This window comes from Hemicordylus capensis, chromosome 15 (genome assembly GCF_027244095.1).
Source record: "Hemicordylus capensis ecotype Gifberg chromosome 15, rHemCap1.1.pri, whole genome shotgun sequence".
NCBI classification, from domain to species: Eukaryota; Metazoa; Chordata; class Lepidosauria; order Squamata; family Cordylidae; genus Hemicordylus; species Hemicordylus capensis.
The window spans coordinates 19,940,628-19,954,738 of NC_069671.1; the positions used below are offsets into that span (position 1 = coordinate 19,940,628).

At 54.7% G+C, this 14,111-nt stretch overlaps 1 protein-coding gene across 7 annotated transcripts in view; it reads right to left on the reverse strand.

Annotated features, from left to right (window-relative positions):
* Positions 1–14,111, reverse strand: part of LOC128337906 (mevalonate kinase-like) — a 185,308-nt gene that overhangs the window by 72,481 nt on the left and 98,716 nt on the right. For 3 of the 7 annotated variants that reach the window (XR_008312466.1, XR_008312465.1, XM_053279568.1), the window contains one exon: positions 7,079–7,167. The exons of 3 other annotated variants lie outside the window; for them this stretch is intronic. Coding sequence is in view for 1 of the 4 variants with exons in the window: in XM_053279568.1 (XP_053135543.1) it covers positions 7,079–7,167 (89 nt within the window). In the remaining 3 variants the exon portion in view is untranslated. Of the gene's footprint in view, positions 1–983; positions 1,125–7,078; positions 7,168–14,111 lie in introns of those variants that run through there. One more of the 7 variants, XM_053279570.1, reaches the window with a different exon arrangement.

The following is a 14,111-nucleotide window of genomic DNA, read 5'->3' on the forward strand; positions in this document are numbered from 1 at the left end:
GAGGGGGGTTCCCAACACACACGCTCCTTGCAATGCAATCCAGAAAAACTCACAATGTGCAAGCCAAGAAAGGCAGACCACGCCTCAAACGGGCCCCACCACACCACCTATGAGCCATGTTGCCATCCCCCCACCACCACCCAATTCTTTCCGAAAATCCGAAGGTTCTCTTTTCTTGGAATCATGGCCCAAGGGGAGATTTCCCACAGAGACCTTCCACAATACTGTGGGCGGGGGGGGGGGGGGGAGAGAGAAAGTCTCCCACACTCCAAAAGCTGCACAAGCTATCACGGAGAGAGTCAAGCAGGTTTGGGTGCCGGTGCTTAGCCACCCAGGGGGGTTGGGGGGAGACACCCCCAGGCTCCAGCTGAGCCTAAGTCAGTCAAGGCACCTGCGCGGCAGAGGCACAGACCACCTCTGGCCCTGGGGCACAGCCCTGCAGAGCACCAGGCTAGAGGCCCCAGCCACCATGCACCCCACTGCCCCACCTGCAGCTCAACACGCACCCTGCTGCAAGCAGTCGGCCACTGCCCCTTGCCCCAAACCCCCCTGCGGCCCAGGAGGACAGCCTCCACTGCTAGGAAGAGGAGGCAGCTTTGGCCACCACCAGCAGGCTTCTCCTGCCCCACGGGGGGGGGAGGCAGGGCGAGGAAAGGCACACTGACGAAAGATGGGGGGGCGCATCCTGTGCCCTAAGAGCACCCCCCCATGAGCAGGGAAGCCGGAGGGGAGGACTGCGGTCTTCCAAAGGGCAGGCCGCTCAGCACCCGCTCCCCGCTGAGCCAGGCGCCCCCCGAGGGCTGCTGCTGCTGCCGCCAGAGGAAGGACCCCCCCTCCGCCCGAAGCGGCGAGTTCAGCCATGACGCAAAAGAGCCCGACTCCAGGCGGCGGCCCTGCAAAGAGGTGGGCACAGCGACCCCCCCCCCCCGCCAGCCCGAGGGGGGCTCCGGGCTGCGCTCCCTTCCCAGCCTGCCCGCATTTACCATCCGGGGCTGCCGAAGTGCTCCTCGGCTCCTCTTCAGGCCGTCGTCGTGGCCCTCGCGGCCGCCGCCGCCGGCAGCAGCAGCAGGCTCGTCCGCCTCGTCCTTGGAGCCATGGAGGAAGCCAAGGGGCGCAAAGGCGGCAATATCCCAGCCGGAGGCGACAGCAGCGAAAAGCCCGACGCCTCGCGCGCTATCCTGGCGCAGCTGCTACCCAGGCAGGAGGGAGGGCGAGGAAGCCCCGCGAAAAGCTGCCGCTGCCCCCGAGGAAATCCAAGCAGCGGCGAGCCGGGAACTGGTGCTTCTTCGCAGCAGCAGCAGCAGCCGCCCGCTGGGGCGGCGGTCCTCCGGCGGCGGGTACGGCCGGCTGCTCCGCTCCGCGGCACCTGCGCCCTGCCCGAGGAGGAGGAGAGACAGCGAGCGAGCGGGGGCGGCGGCGCAGCCTCCTCACGGCCCGGGCCTCGCACCTCCAGCGGGGCTCCGCACCACTCGCCTCCGCTGCCAGCAGCCGGCGATGCTCCCCTCCAGGCGGGGCGGCGCGCGGCAGAGCCCGGGCAGCAGGCAAGGCATGGAGGAGGAGGAGGAGGAGGAGGAGCGGCGGCCGGGTTGCTGCTCCTGCTGCCTTTGTCCCCACGAGCCGAGGGCGCCTTGCTCGTCTTCGGCTGGCCGCCCTCCTCCCAGGGGCCGGCGGCGAGGAGAGGACGAAGGCGGCGAAGCTCCGGCACCCAGCAGTCTCCCGGGCCCTGCTGGAGGGCTGCTCCGGCGCGGCGAAGGCGGCTCGCTCAGCCTCGAGGGGGAAGCAGCCGACCCCCCACCTTGCCAGAGAGCTCGCGCCGGCTCCGGGCGGCGAGGAGCAGAGGAGACGAGCGCGGAGCAGCAGCAGCAGCAGCAGCCGCTCCTTCCGAGGAACGAGGCGAGAGGAGGAAGGCTCAATGCACCATGCCCGGCTCGGGGTCCCTGGCTTCGAATTACGAAGAGCGAGAGGAGGAAAGCAGAGGCGGCCGGGAGCCTCGCTGGGGAGGGGCAGAGGCGGCCGCGCCCTCCCTGCCTCCCCTGGGACGCCTTCCTCGGACGCCCGGGCCTCGCCGGCTCCAGGGAGCGGAGGACTCCGGCTCGTCGCCGCCGCCGCCGTTCCTGCTTGCTTGCTTGCTCGCTGCTGCCTCCCTCCGCGGCGGCTCAGGCGACACTGAACCCAGGCGAGCCGTGCAAAGCCGGCCAGGCGGCGCGCCCGCCCCGTCGCAAGGCGCACGCGGCTCGGCCACGCCCCCCATTATCCCCGGGCCGCGGTTGCCCCGGCGACGCCACGAAGCGTCTTGCGCGCGCTCCCCCGCCCGGCCAGGGGTGGGCGGGGCCTCAGCAGCCACGCGGCGCCTTCGCGGGAAAATTCGAAAGGCGGGGCCCCAGGCAGGCGGAGGCGGCCCGGGGAACTACCACGACCAGCATGCACCACGAGGCCCGGCGCCCGACGGGAGTCGTAGTTCCGGCGCTGCCCGAGCAACAATTAGTCGGGAATTTGTGTGGCGATGGGGTGTTATAAAACGATTGTAAATGGTTGGTTATAGGAAAAGTAATTATTAAATATATCATTGTGCAATAATATTAGAAATGTAAGATTGGCTAGATCACCATGCATTTATAGAGTACATAGCCAAATAATCATTAGAAATGCACCTACTTTCTTTTAAATAGATCATCATGCATTTTTATGCTGCTTTGCAAAGTACCTAATAACTTATATTATTTATTTACTACTATTAGTATTGTGCTGGTCATAGACTGTAATAAACTTTGATTGATTGCTACTCTTAGGATTAGAGATTTCACTCATCTTGGAGAAACCACTTTGCATTCTATGGCACTTTGCTGAGCATGCCAGTACCTGCCCCAAGGGACTTACAATCTGGAGAAAAGAAACACAGCTCGGTACTGCAAACGGAACTATCTTCATTCAGCATTTATAACAAGATGCCATTTGCTCCTGGGGCGGGCCAGTCAGGCGAGGCTAAAGGTCACCTCCATGCTCTCAGAGTGTCAGCCTGCCTAACGCTGGATGGTTGGTTGGGGAGGAGGGCCAAGACCTCCACAGCTTACCGCCAGTGGGCTGCTTCTTCTTCTTCCTCAGAGCCTCTCTCAAAAGGCACGGCTGGATCCAGGGTGCTGACGCAGCAGCAGGGCTGGTCCCTCCTTCCAGATGAGGCGTGACATCCAGGCTTGGGGCGACACAACAGCATGGGAGAAGCACCCTCCATGCACAAAAGAGCCCCCACTGGGGCAAGAGGAAGCCTTGCTTCACCCCCACCGTCACTGCACAAGCTGCCTTCTGCCCGGCCGGCCAGCCGGCGGGCTTTTCCGCCTAGGATGTTCTGCTCTGACTGGCAGCAACCCTCCATAGTCCCAAGAAGAGGTCTCTGCTATATGAGATCCTCTTCGAGGCGGTGCCGAGTATTGAATCTGGAACATACCGCTGGTGCTTTGCAACTGAGCTACAGTGCAGAGATGGGCTGCGGGAGTTTGCCACCACCTCTCTCTCAATGCCCAAACAAATTCTGAAAGAACAGGCAAAACCCACCCCAGTTTTCAGCTTGCTGCTGGTGCAGCGTTCTTCTCCTCCCACTTCCTTTACGGGTTTTTCTCCTCCCTCTCCTGCCTTTCTCTAGCCTTGGAAGCCCAGCTTCTTGAGAGCTGGGGACTGGGGTGGCCAAGGATCCTAGTGCAAAGAACAACAGCTGGAGAATGGGCTATAGGCTACCTCCAGCCAGCCAGCAGGATGAGGCCTCTGAATCCCAGCTGCAGGGGAGCCACAGCAGCAGGAGAGAGGGCCTCCCCTCACCTCTGGCCTGTGGGCTCCCAGAGGCATCTGGTGGACCACTGTGGGTTAACAGGATGCTGGACTAGATGGGCCTCCCTGGGCCTGATCCAGCAGGGCTGTTCTTATGTTCTTAACTGTAAGCAGACACAGCTCCTTCTGGCTCTCTTGTGCTGGCCTCCCGTTCAGCCGTTGACTCCGTGGGACAACCAGGCCTGAACTATGTTTTACAACTACAGAAAAACCTCTTGTCCTTTCTGGATACAAATATGGCCAGCGTTTCCATGTTCAAAATGTCAGCCTGGCTCCCCACCCCGTTACAAAAGAAAAGAAGTAAAAACAACTAGTCTGCAGAACTGGAGTGATCTTCTAGAGATTAAAAAACAGGGTCATTTCTCCTCCAGTTTCATGCATCCGCAGCCCTATTGGCTCGAGCGCCTTTTCTACAAAGTTATTGACTTATCAAGGTTAAAATGCATTCAGCACAGTCCAAGGAAACAGGGATAACTCGGCATTATGCTGTCATCCGGAGATCTGTTTTCATGGCAACAGTGCTCCTTTTCTGCACATTAAACAGTTGAGTTGTGCAAAGTTCAGACATTACATAAACAGAGAGGTAACAACAAGAGAAATCAATGGGCGCAAAGGCATGGAAAAAGGAGATAGCATTGATTGGCTGGGCCATCAATATGAGGGGATCATTGCTGCTCGCCCTCCACATATCGGCAGGCAGAACAATCGCCTGAAGGACACTCCGGGAGCACATGCATCTCCCCATCACAACCTGCCCTTCCAGCACTTGGATTTTAATTAATAGCAGCTCCTTGCTATCAGCCTCGGCTGGAGAGAAGTCACGAATCCTTAGGATACTGGAACAGCTTCACACAAACCCCTCTGCCTTCACTCTCACAAGCAAAGCATGCACACAGTGTGGGAACGGCTTGTTGTTTATAAAGCACTAAGACTACAAAACCCAACATGCAGCAGGCTCTAAATTCCGAGAGTGTGGAGAGATGGCAAAGGAAGGGGAGGAACACAGGAAGCTGCCATATACTGAGTCAGACCCTTGGTCCATCTAGCTCAGGATTGTCTATCCAGACTGGCAGCGGCTTCTCCAAGGTTGGAGGCAGGAGTCTCTCTCAGCCCTATCTTGGAGGTGCTGCTGCCAGGGAGGGAACTTGGAACCTTCTGCTCGCAAGCAGGCAGGGGCTCTCCCCAGAGTGGCCCCATCCTCTGAGGGGAATATCTTGCAGTGCTCACACATGTGGTCCCCCATTCATATGAAAACCAAGGCAGATCCTGCTTAGCAAAAGGAACAATTAATGCCTGTTGCCACAAGACCAACTCTCTACCCTTCCGAATACCATTATTCAGAAAGGTGGGTTTTTTTAAGTCTTGTGGGGCTTGGCACCTGCCTCTCCCACCCAGTTACATCCTGTCCGGTTAGATCATCTCAGATGGCCCTTTTGTCGGTCCCTGATTTTCCCAGAGGTTCGGGGCTCTAGGACCCGCGAAAAGGCTTTCTCGGTTGTTGCCCCACTTTGGAATTCTCTTCCCGTTCAGATTTGTCACTCTAGCCCCTTCCTTACTGATCTTCAAATCTCTATTGAAGACTTTTCTTTTTCGCCAAGCTTTTGCCCTGTAGTTCACTTTATTTGTTTTTTGTTAGTTACTTTAGTTTAGTTTTTAATGTAGAATGTAATTCTTAATGTTGCCTTGTTTGCATGTTTTTGTACACCGCCCGGAGTCTTCGGAGTGGGCGGTATATTAAATGTTTCTAATTTTAAAAAATAAAAGTAGCAATTGATTTAAAAAACAAAAACAAAAAAACAGCCCAAGGCTTTCAGAAGTTATACCCAACTTAAAAAGCAGATGCCCTGGGCAAGCGGAGCAGTCTCTACCCTTCTCCTGGGAAATCACGAGGTACAGAGTAGCATGGCTCTCTTCGGGAAGAGAGCTGGAGAGTCTGGGGGCCAGCACTGAGAAGGCTCCGTCCTTTGGGCATCTGGGGCCCAACCCATTTAAGGCTTTAACAAGAAACAACCAGCACCCGGAAATGCAACAAAAACGGACTGTCTTTAAAATCTGCTCCCGGAATTCCCCCCAAAGGTAAGCAAGGAGCGAGATGTGTGCCTCTCCCTACGACTAAAAAGGCAGCCATTCAGAGAACGTGCTGCATCCCAGTCTGGCCCCAGCCCGGCCATGATCCCTGCTTCAGCGGCCCGCAGGCTGCTCGGCGGCCTCTCACTAGCACACGGGCTGTTGCATCCTGCCCCTCACAGAATAGGACCCCCATCTTGATTCCCCTCCCGCACATGATGAGATTAAAACTGGCCTGCTGGCCATGTGCCTTTCTTATTTTCATTTCTCCTTGAAACCCATTTGGGGGAAAGAAACGGAGGAGAGCAGAGGGAGAGAGGGCCGCCTCAGCCAGCCGCCGTGCGTCCGCTGCTCCGGTTAGTCACCAGCCTTTTGATGCCACGAGAGATACGGCCGGCCGTGAGTGACAAGGGATTGCAGCTTATCTCCCTTGGATCCATTTCATATCCGGCATCGGCCCCATTAGAAGGGGCTCTTTGTTGCCAGGCGTCTTCTGAGCAATATTCAGTAGCACTGGGAGGGAGAGCCGAATGGGGCAAAGGGAGGGGGAGCATGTGGGGGTGGGGGATTTTCTTGCCCGCAGCTTCCAAACTGCTGGCAGGGAGGCATTGCCCCTAGCAAGAGAGAAGGCCAGGCGGCTGGTCTTGTGGCAGCAGGCAGGAATGGTCTGCTTTGCTAAGGAAGGTCTGCCTTGGTTTGCATTGGGATGGGGGACCATGTGTGAGTGCCGTAAGATAATTCCTTCAGGGGAGGGAGCCCTGGCTCAGAATCAAGAGCATCTGCGTTGCACGCAGAAGGTTCCAGGTTCCCTCCCTGGCAGCATCTCCGGGTAGGCCTGGGAGAGACTCCTGCCTGAAACCCTGGAGAAGCTGCTGCCAGTCTGTGTAGACAATACTGAGCTAGATGGATCAAGGGTCTGACTCAGTATATATGGCAGCTTCCTATGTTCCCTTCACGAAGTGGGGCTGTCATGATTTGCCCGGGTCCATCCCGAACACACCACTGGCTCTTGAGGAGAGGTGGCAATCGCCTCTCTTGGGAAACGCTGCCTGGCAGCATCTCCAAGAGAGGGCTGGGAGAGATTCCTGTCTGCAGCCTTGGAGAAGCCGCTACCGGTCTGTGAAGACAATACTGAGTTAGATAGACGAAGGGTCTGACTCTGCATAAGGCTGTTTCCTGTGTTCCTATGTACCTCATAAGCAACAGCTTGGGTGATGGGCATCTTTGATCTTCGGCTACTGAGTTGTGCCCTGAATCAGAAGTCCCATCAATTCTTGAACTCTGTTTGGAAAGAGAATAAAGAAAGGGATGAACAGAGACCAAGAGAGAGGAGAGGAAAAAGAGGGAAAGGTTAAAACACACACACACAACAGTATCGTCCAAAGGATTTGCAGTCTTAGGTTTCGAGAGCAACACTTGTGGGACCCAGGGGTGGGGCGGCCCTCCCAAGAGGTGAGGGCAGGCGGTCTCCTCAGGCAGCAATGACTGGGGGGCCAGCAAGACGTCTTCCTGCCCTCCCCCCACTTTAAAACAAGGGAAAGAGCAGGTGGAGGGAGTGTACCAACTTAGCACGGGCACATTTGCCTCTGACACTCCAAGGTCTTGGTGGGGGACCTCAAGGTGCTTCTGACACAAAAGGGGATCTCATCCCTGAAAGCTTCCACACCACTAAAGTGCTTTGCCAGTACGGTGCCCCCAAACCGACTGACATTTTTTAAAATAAATAGAGTAAAAAGCAAAAAAAAAAAAAAGGTCCCCCATTTCATTTCAAGGCTGAAGGCTGGTCCTCCCAGGCCAAAGGCAACCTGTGCACACACCTGCTTCTTTCATCACATCTTCGGCACCCACACTCCTCTTCCCAAACATCTTTTATGGGCAGTTAGTGACACACAGGAGAATGCGTCCCCCTTCCTGGGCTGCATGGATCTCTGCCCTTCCAGCCAGTTATCAAACCATCTTCCAACAGCAGCTACACAAATAGATCACGGCTTGGTTCCCTGCCAGCCCATTTTCACATTATTAATGATAATTATGGCTTTGCTCTACATAAGACTCCCTTTAGGCAAAGGAGAAATTGCCCTTTAAGAGTGAAGCATGCTGGGAGTACTCAGCACAGTATAAAGCCCAGCCTCTCGGGAAAGAGCTCAGCGTAGCAGAAGGACCTATCGGAAGTGATGGGGCCCCGGAGGTCAGCTGGAGGAGAGGTCGCTGGGCTGTCGGGGCCCTCCTGTCTGACTTCTTCCAAGGCAGTACACAACCCACGAGAGATCCTTTTTCCCACAAAGGAGCCGCAAAGCCCCACACTATTATTAATTATCATCATCATCAACATCATCTAAAATGTTTATTTAAAAATTTGCATATACTTTTTAATCAAAAAATGTTCTGAGAGCTGTGGAAGGACCGAAGCTCAGTGGAAGAGCATTTTATTTATTTATTTATTTACTTACTTACTTACTTATTTATAGCATTTAATATACCACCCACTCCAAAGACTCCAGGCAGTGTACAATGACATGTAAATAAAGTAGCATTAAAAATTACAATCAAAAATTACATCAAAAATTGCAAACTAAAATAGATAATGGAAAGGAAATAGAGTAAACCACAGGGCAAATGCCCGGCAGAAAAGAAAGGTCTTCAGTAGGGATTTAAAGACAGGTAAAAAGGGGGCTAGACGAATCTGAAGGGGAAGAGATTTCCAAAGAAGTGGGGCAGCAACTGAAAAGGCCCTTTTGCGGGTCCTAGAGCTCCGAACCTCTCGAAAATCAGGGACCGACAAAAGGGCCATCTGAAATGATCTAACAGGACGGGATGTAACTGGATGGGAGAGGCGATTCTGTAGGTAAACAGGCGCCAAGCCCCACAAGGCTCTGAAGGTAAGAACCAGGATGCAAGCATGTGCTGGCGTGCGGAGGGTCCCAGGCTCAGACCCCGGCAGCAGCAACTCCAGCGAGGCCTTGGAGAGACCCTTCTCTGCCCCTGAACACCAGGTGCTAGGGAGCACCAAGGGAGGGAACAGTTTCGCTCTTTCCCCTGCTTTGGGGCTTCCCAGACGTAGCTGGTTGCTGGCTGTGTGAAGCAGGATGCTGGACTCGGTGGGTTTTGGCCTGATCCAGCAGGGCTGTTCTTACGCTCTTAACTCTGGAGATCCGCTGCCAACGTTGATCCTCCTGAGCTAGATGGACCCAGGGTCTGACTCGATGTATGGCAGATTCTCAAGTGGCATGTTGAGTTTTACACAACATGCAGCAAGTACACTCTTGGCAACTGGTCTGGCCTCTGATGCATTTCACCTTGGCGTGCTCTTGCGGGCATAACCTGCCAGGAACAGGCCTAGGGACGCGGACGCTCTCTGGAGGTGACCTGGGCTGGCATAAGGGCGTTTCTGTGCTCTTCCCCTTCTCACCAGGCCGATGCGATGTGCCAGGGAAGGTTCTGGCCAGTCGTATTCAGGGAGTGGTCCTTTCCCCGAGATGCCTCCATGGCCACAGCCACACGGAATGCACAGCGGACGCGGCCCTTGCAATTGGTCCCTTGTGCAGGCTGGGCTGCATTCACTGCCCATGTGGGTCCCAGGGACTGGCACCTGGACCCTCCGATCCCTGCGGCAAGCCCCAGGAAGAGAGGTCTTGGGGTTCCTGTGGCAGCCCTCCTGCCTTGAGACCTCGCCAGACCTGGAGTATTCAGAGGCGATCCTTCCTCAATGCATGGAAGGATCCTACATGCATAAGCAGTCCATCAGCCCCCAAACCCACTCGGCCTCTGCAATCTCCTCTCTCTTGGCAGTGTGTGTTTGGGACTTAATATGTACAAATGGGTGCAGGTCCCTCCTCTCATCAAGAGTGCAGGGGTCCGTTTCCAAGGAATTGTCCCCAGCGACCTGGAACACACGGGGAAGATTAATCAAGATGTATCCCATCTACAGACGGTGGCATGCTTGCATGATGGATGCCTGCTTTTTGCTATAAATCCTCATACGGAAGACCGGATGTGTGGCAAAGAGTGAAACAGGACCGCTTCCTAATGCGCAAAAGGTCAGCAGGAGAAAGACGCGGCGGCAGCCTCAGTGAAGACGGATACCGTGTGATTCACAGCCAATCGGTCTCTCTGATCCCCCCCACTCATCGCGTTGATTCTGAGCTTTTGACGGGGCAGAGTGCCCTGCGGCCTGAACGTGGGGACCCAGACAATGGCGCTGGGGACGCGTGGCCACTGCTGGTGAAGCTGGGGGCCCCGACCCACCACGCGTGTTGCTCTAAATCGCTCTCGTTGATGTCATCCATCAGCAGCTGGCTTGTGGTTGTGACAAAAACCTTCCCAGTGTTAAAAGGCCCTCCCCACAGCAGAGGGGGTGCAAATTCCTGAAGTTTGAGGAAAGAGGACTCTGCCTGTGTTGAGCCACACTCCTCCGTGGACTGACGGCCAGCTCCGTGGCCCAGGAATCCGGACCCTTGCGGAGACCCGACAGCCGCCCCAGGAGTTATGGCCCTGAACAAGGCCACAAACTGTCACATGGATGCAACCCGTTCACAACCCTCCACCACGCAAAACCTTGCTTCCGCTGAAACGTAGCTGGAGCAGAGACAGAGCAAGGCAAAAGGAACCCCCTCCCGCCTGCATCTTATACACCTCAGTGAACTCCAAAAGGTGAGGGACCAGCTGCGAGGCCTGAAGCCCCAACTGGGATTGCAGGATGCCAGATCCCTTAGAGCCGTGCAAGTTGGTTCAAGAAGCAGGGACTCATGCTGCTAGATCTTGCTTTGCTGCTGCGATCCATCCAGCTGCACCCTTCCAGCCTCCACAGGAGAGCACTATCTTGGGGAAGTACCTCCGAAAGAGGTGGAGGATGCAACACGACAGGAAGGTGCCAGAAGGCTCTGAAAGAAGAGGTGGTTTGCAGCAACAGCAGCAGAGAGGGGAAGCTCTTCCTGTTTATGGCCCTGGCCATTAAAAGCACCATCCTGGGAGCGGAACTGGGGAAAGAGGCGGCCTTTGAACTTCAGCCCCTGCTCCGAGGGGCTTCTGGCCAATTGCTCATTATCGGATGTCGCCCAGCGGCAATTTCCTTTGCGTCCCCTTAGATCTCTCCAAATGGCCCCCATTTGACCAAGCTGGTGGTGCCCTGAAAAGTGTTTCCGCCTTTTGTGGTCCCTTCAGACACCCGCTCCTCCCTTCCTGGTTCTGCACCTGCATCGAACCATCAAACGCTTTCTCAAGAAGTCCTTCACACCAATTTCTCTCACCTCTTCCTTTCCCCATTCAGTTTAGGATGCTGTTACTTACGCTCCATGCCCACCCCAGCAGTTGGCTTCATATACTGCCTGTATTCTGTCTTTTGCTTTAGATTTGCTCTGAATCATTCTGCAACGATGCTGTGTAAAGAACAATCGCATGTATCCGCTCTAACCTCTCTGGGAACTCCAGCCGCGCGTCTCCTCCACGTCTAAATCCAAAGGAACTTTTGGGAACGGCAGGAAATAAGACTAATCTGCATTTGGATCTTTTGGAAACTGGCACCTTTAGGCCTCAATAGGGAAGAAGGCCAATCTTCTGTTTTAAAGTAAAAATTAAAGGAGTGTGCATAGAAATACTGCTGGGGCTTTTCAGATTTTTCTCCTCAATGGTCACAATGGCTAGAAGCTTCACCACTTACATAAATAAAACAAAACAAAAGACAAAACTCAAAACAAAACTCAAAACAAAACAAAAACAAATGAAAATAAAAGGATGAAACCCGAAAGGGGTTGCTTTCCCACGCAAATTCCGTCTCCAGGGATGGCAGCCTGAACTTTGCTCTCCCCGCTCAAGAACACTTGGCTTCCATCGATCTTGCCACCTTTTCTGTGGGGTGGTGGGGGTGGGAACTGGGGCATGTGAGAACTGGAGAAGGGAATAATTGATCTCAGAGGCCGGCTTGTACACCAAGGAGGCACTCAATTATCTGCTTCCAACGAGCACAATGCCCTGGTGCACAGTCCCAATTAAACTTTGCCTGGAAAACAATTTAAACACCATTACCGCGTTTCCATTTTGGATCTGTTATCTGCATCTACTGCCCAGGGACCGGCTTCCATCAGGTCAGGCCTCCATAATTAGGCGGAGATGCATCCAGGCTCTCTTAGCGCAAGGTTGCGGTTACGGAAGCTCATCAAGGCAAGGAGCTCTGGGCACACGACCTTTTCCGTCCTCAGGAAAGCAGGCATCACACCCCGGCTAGAATCCATGCAAGAAGCTCTCATGTGGGAGCCAAGGGAGATGGGCAGAAACCGGAAGCAACACTCTCCTCTTTCGCACGGAGTCCTAGAAATGGGATGCTGGGGGAAAACCTTCAACATTCCCCCTACCCCAGTGTTTCCAAATATCCAGTACACAAGGTGTCCTATACATAATACCTTTGTGGTGGGGAGCTGGTATTGCGGTAGCAAGCAGGAATTGCCCCCTTTGCTAAGCAGGGCCTGTCCTGGTATGCATTTGGATGGGTGACTACACGTGAGCATGGCCTGCTGTAAGATACTCCCCTTAGGGATTATGTCAATGGAAGAGCCTCTGCTTGGCATGCAGAAGGTCCCAGGTTCACTCCCTGGCAGCACCTCCAGCTAGAGCTTGGAGACCTCGGAGCCTGAAACTTTGGAGAGCTGCTGCCGGTCAGTGCCGAAAATACTGAGCTAGATGGACCAAGGGTCTGACTCAGTATCAAGCAGCTGCCTGTATTTCTAACTCTTACATATCTGCCATGATGTAATTCACTGCAGATGAACATGGTGATGGGTTAGACAGTTCATAATCCAAGGAGGAGTGAAGGTCTCCATGGTTCTGGGGCGTAAGGGCTATTTGGAACCTCCCTATTTGGAAGGAGTATATCCCCTGGATACGAGTTGCTGTGTGACAAACAGATGACAGCTGCTGCTGCTGCTACTACTATATTTATATACCGCTTTTCAACAAAAGTTCTCAAAGTGGTTTACAGAGAGAGAAAATAAATAAGATGGTCTCCTCAGTCTAACAAAGCTGCCTTCTACTGAGTCAGACCTGCGGTCCATCTAGATCAGGGCGGCTCAGCTGCAGATGTTGGCCTGATTGATTGATTGACTGATTGATTAAGTGCCATCAAGTCGGTGTCGACTCTTAGCAACCGCATAGGTAGATCCTCTCCAGGAAGGTCTGTCTTCCACTTGGCCTTGAAGGTCTCTCAGTGGTGCATTCATGGCTGTTGTGATCGAGTCCGTCCACCTTGCTGCTGGTCGTCCTCTTCTATTATGTGGGCCTACAGCTTCCATAATCCCTGGCAACTGTGGATGGGGATTATGGGAGTAGTCTTTCAAAAACAGCTGGGGGAGGGGGTGAAGTTGAGCAGGCCTGCCCTAAGCCCGCCTCTGGAGAGTTGAGTGGTCCCCTTTCGACAATGGCTTCTTGGGCATGACTCCTCCTCCCCCACAGGGGGGCCCTGCCAGACAGTATGGCCTCTGTTGCTTGACCAAATGAGAGCCCACGTTCCTCTGAGGGGTAGCCACGCTGCAGCAAAACAGCATGACTCTTGGAGCACCTTAAAGAGGCCTGCGGTTGTTGTGTCAGCTGCAGCCCACTCTGCCACAGGCATCAGACCCGTCAAAGCAGACCGCCAATCCCACCTTGAAAGGAGTGCAATTTGGTAGCCCTTCCGTTCGGGGGGGGGGACGGGACACCCCCTTTTATTGCTTCCTTTTAACAAGGTCTCTTCAAAGAGCCCAGGAATCCTTTGCTCCTGTGATCCTGACTATAAAGGCTGCCTACTGCCTAACCTACTTTGAGTTCTGTTTGGCTTGAGAGGGGCGCTTGGGGCTTTGAAGTTCCAGCCGATGGACAAAGGGGCGGCGGGGGGGGGCGGCCAGCCAGCCTCTGGTGGACAGTTTGGCTCTCTGGCTGGTCATCATGGGTGGATGCCACTGAAGAGGCCCATCAGCCTCGCCTGATGACATGGGTGCTTTCCCGCCTCTCTGAATCCTACAGAGATGCAGCTGACATTTGCAGGCGCTAATCTCGCTCAGGCCAACAAAGGTGCAAGAGGCACCTACAGTCAAGATAACACCTCTGCTGCTGAAGATCTCCCCCCCAAAGCGCTGCAGGCTGTCATGCCTGAACAACAACAAATAATGAACACAGGAAGCTCTCCAAGGTTTCAGACTCAGGAGGCTCCTTTCCCAGCCCTCCCTGGAGACACTGCCGGGGAGTGAACCTGGGACCTT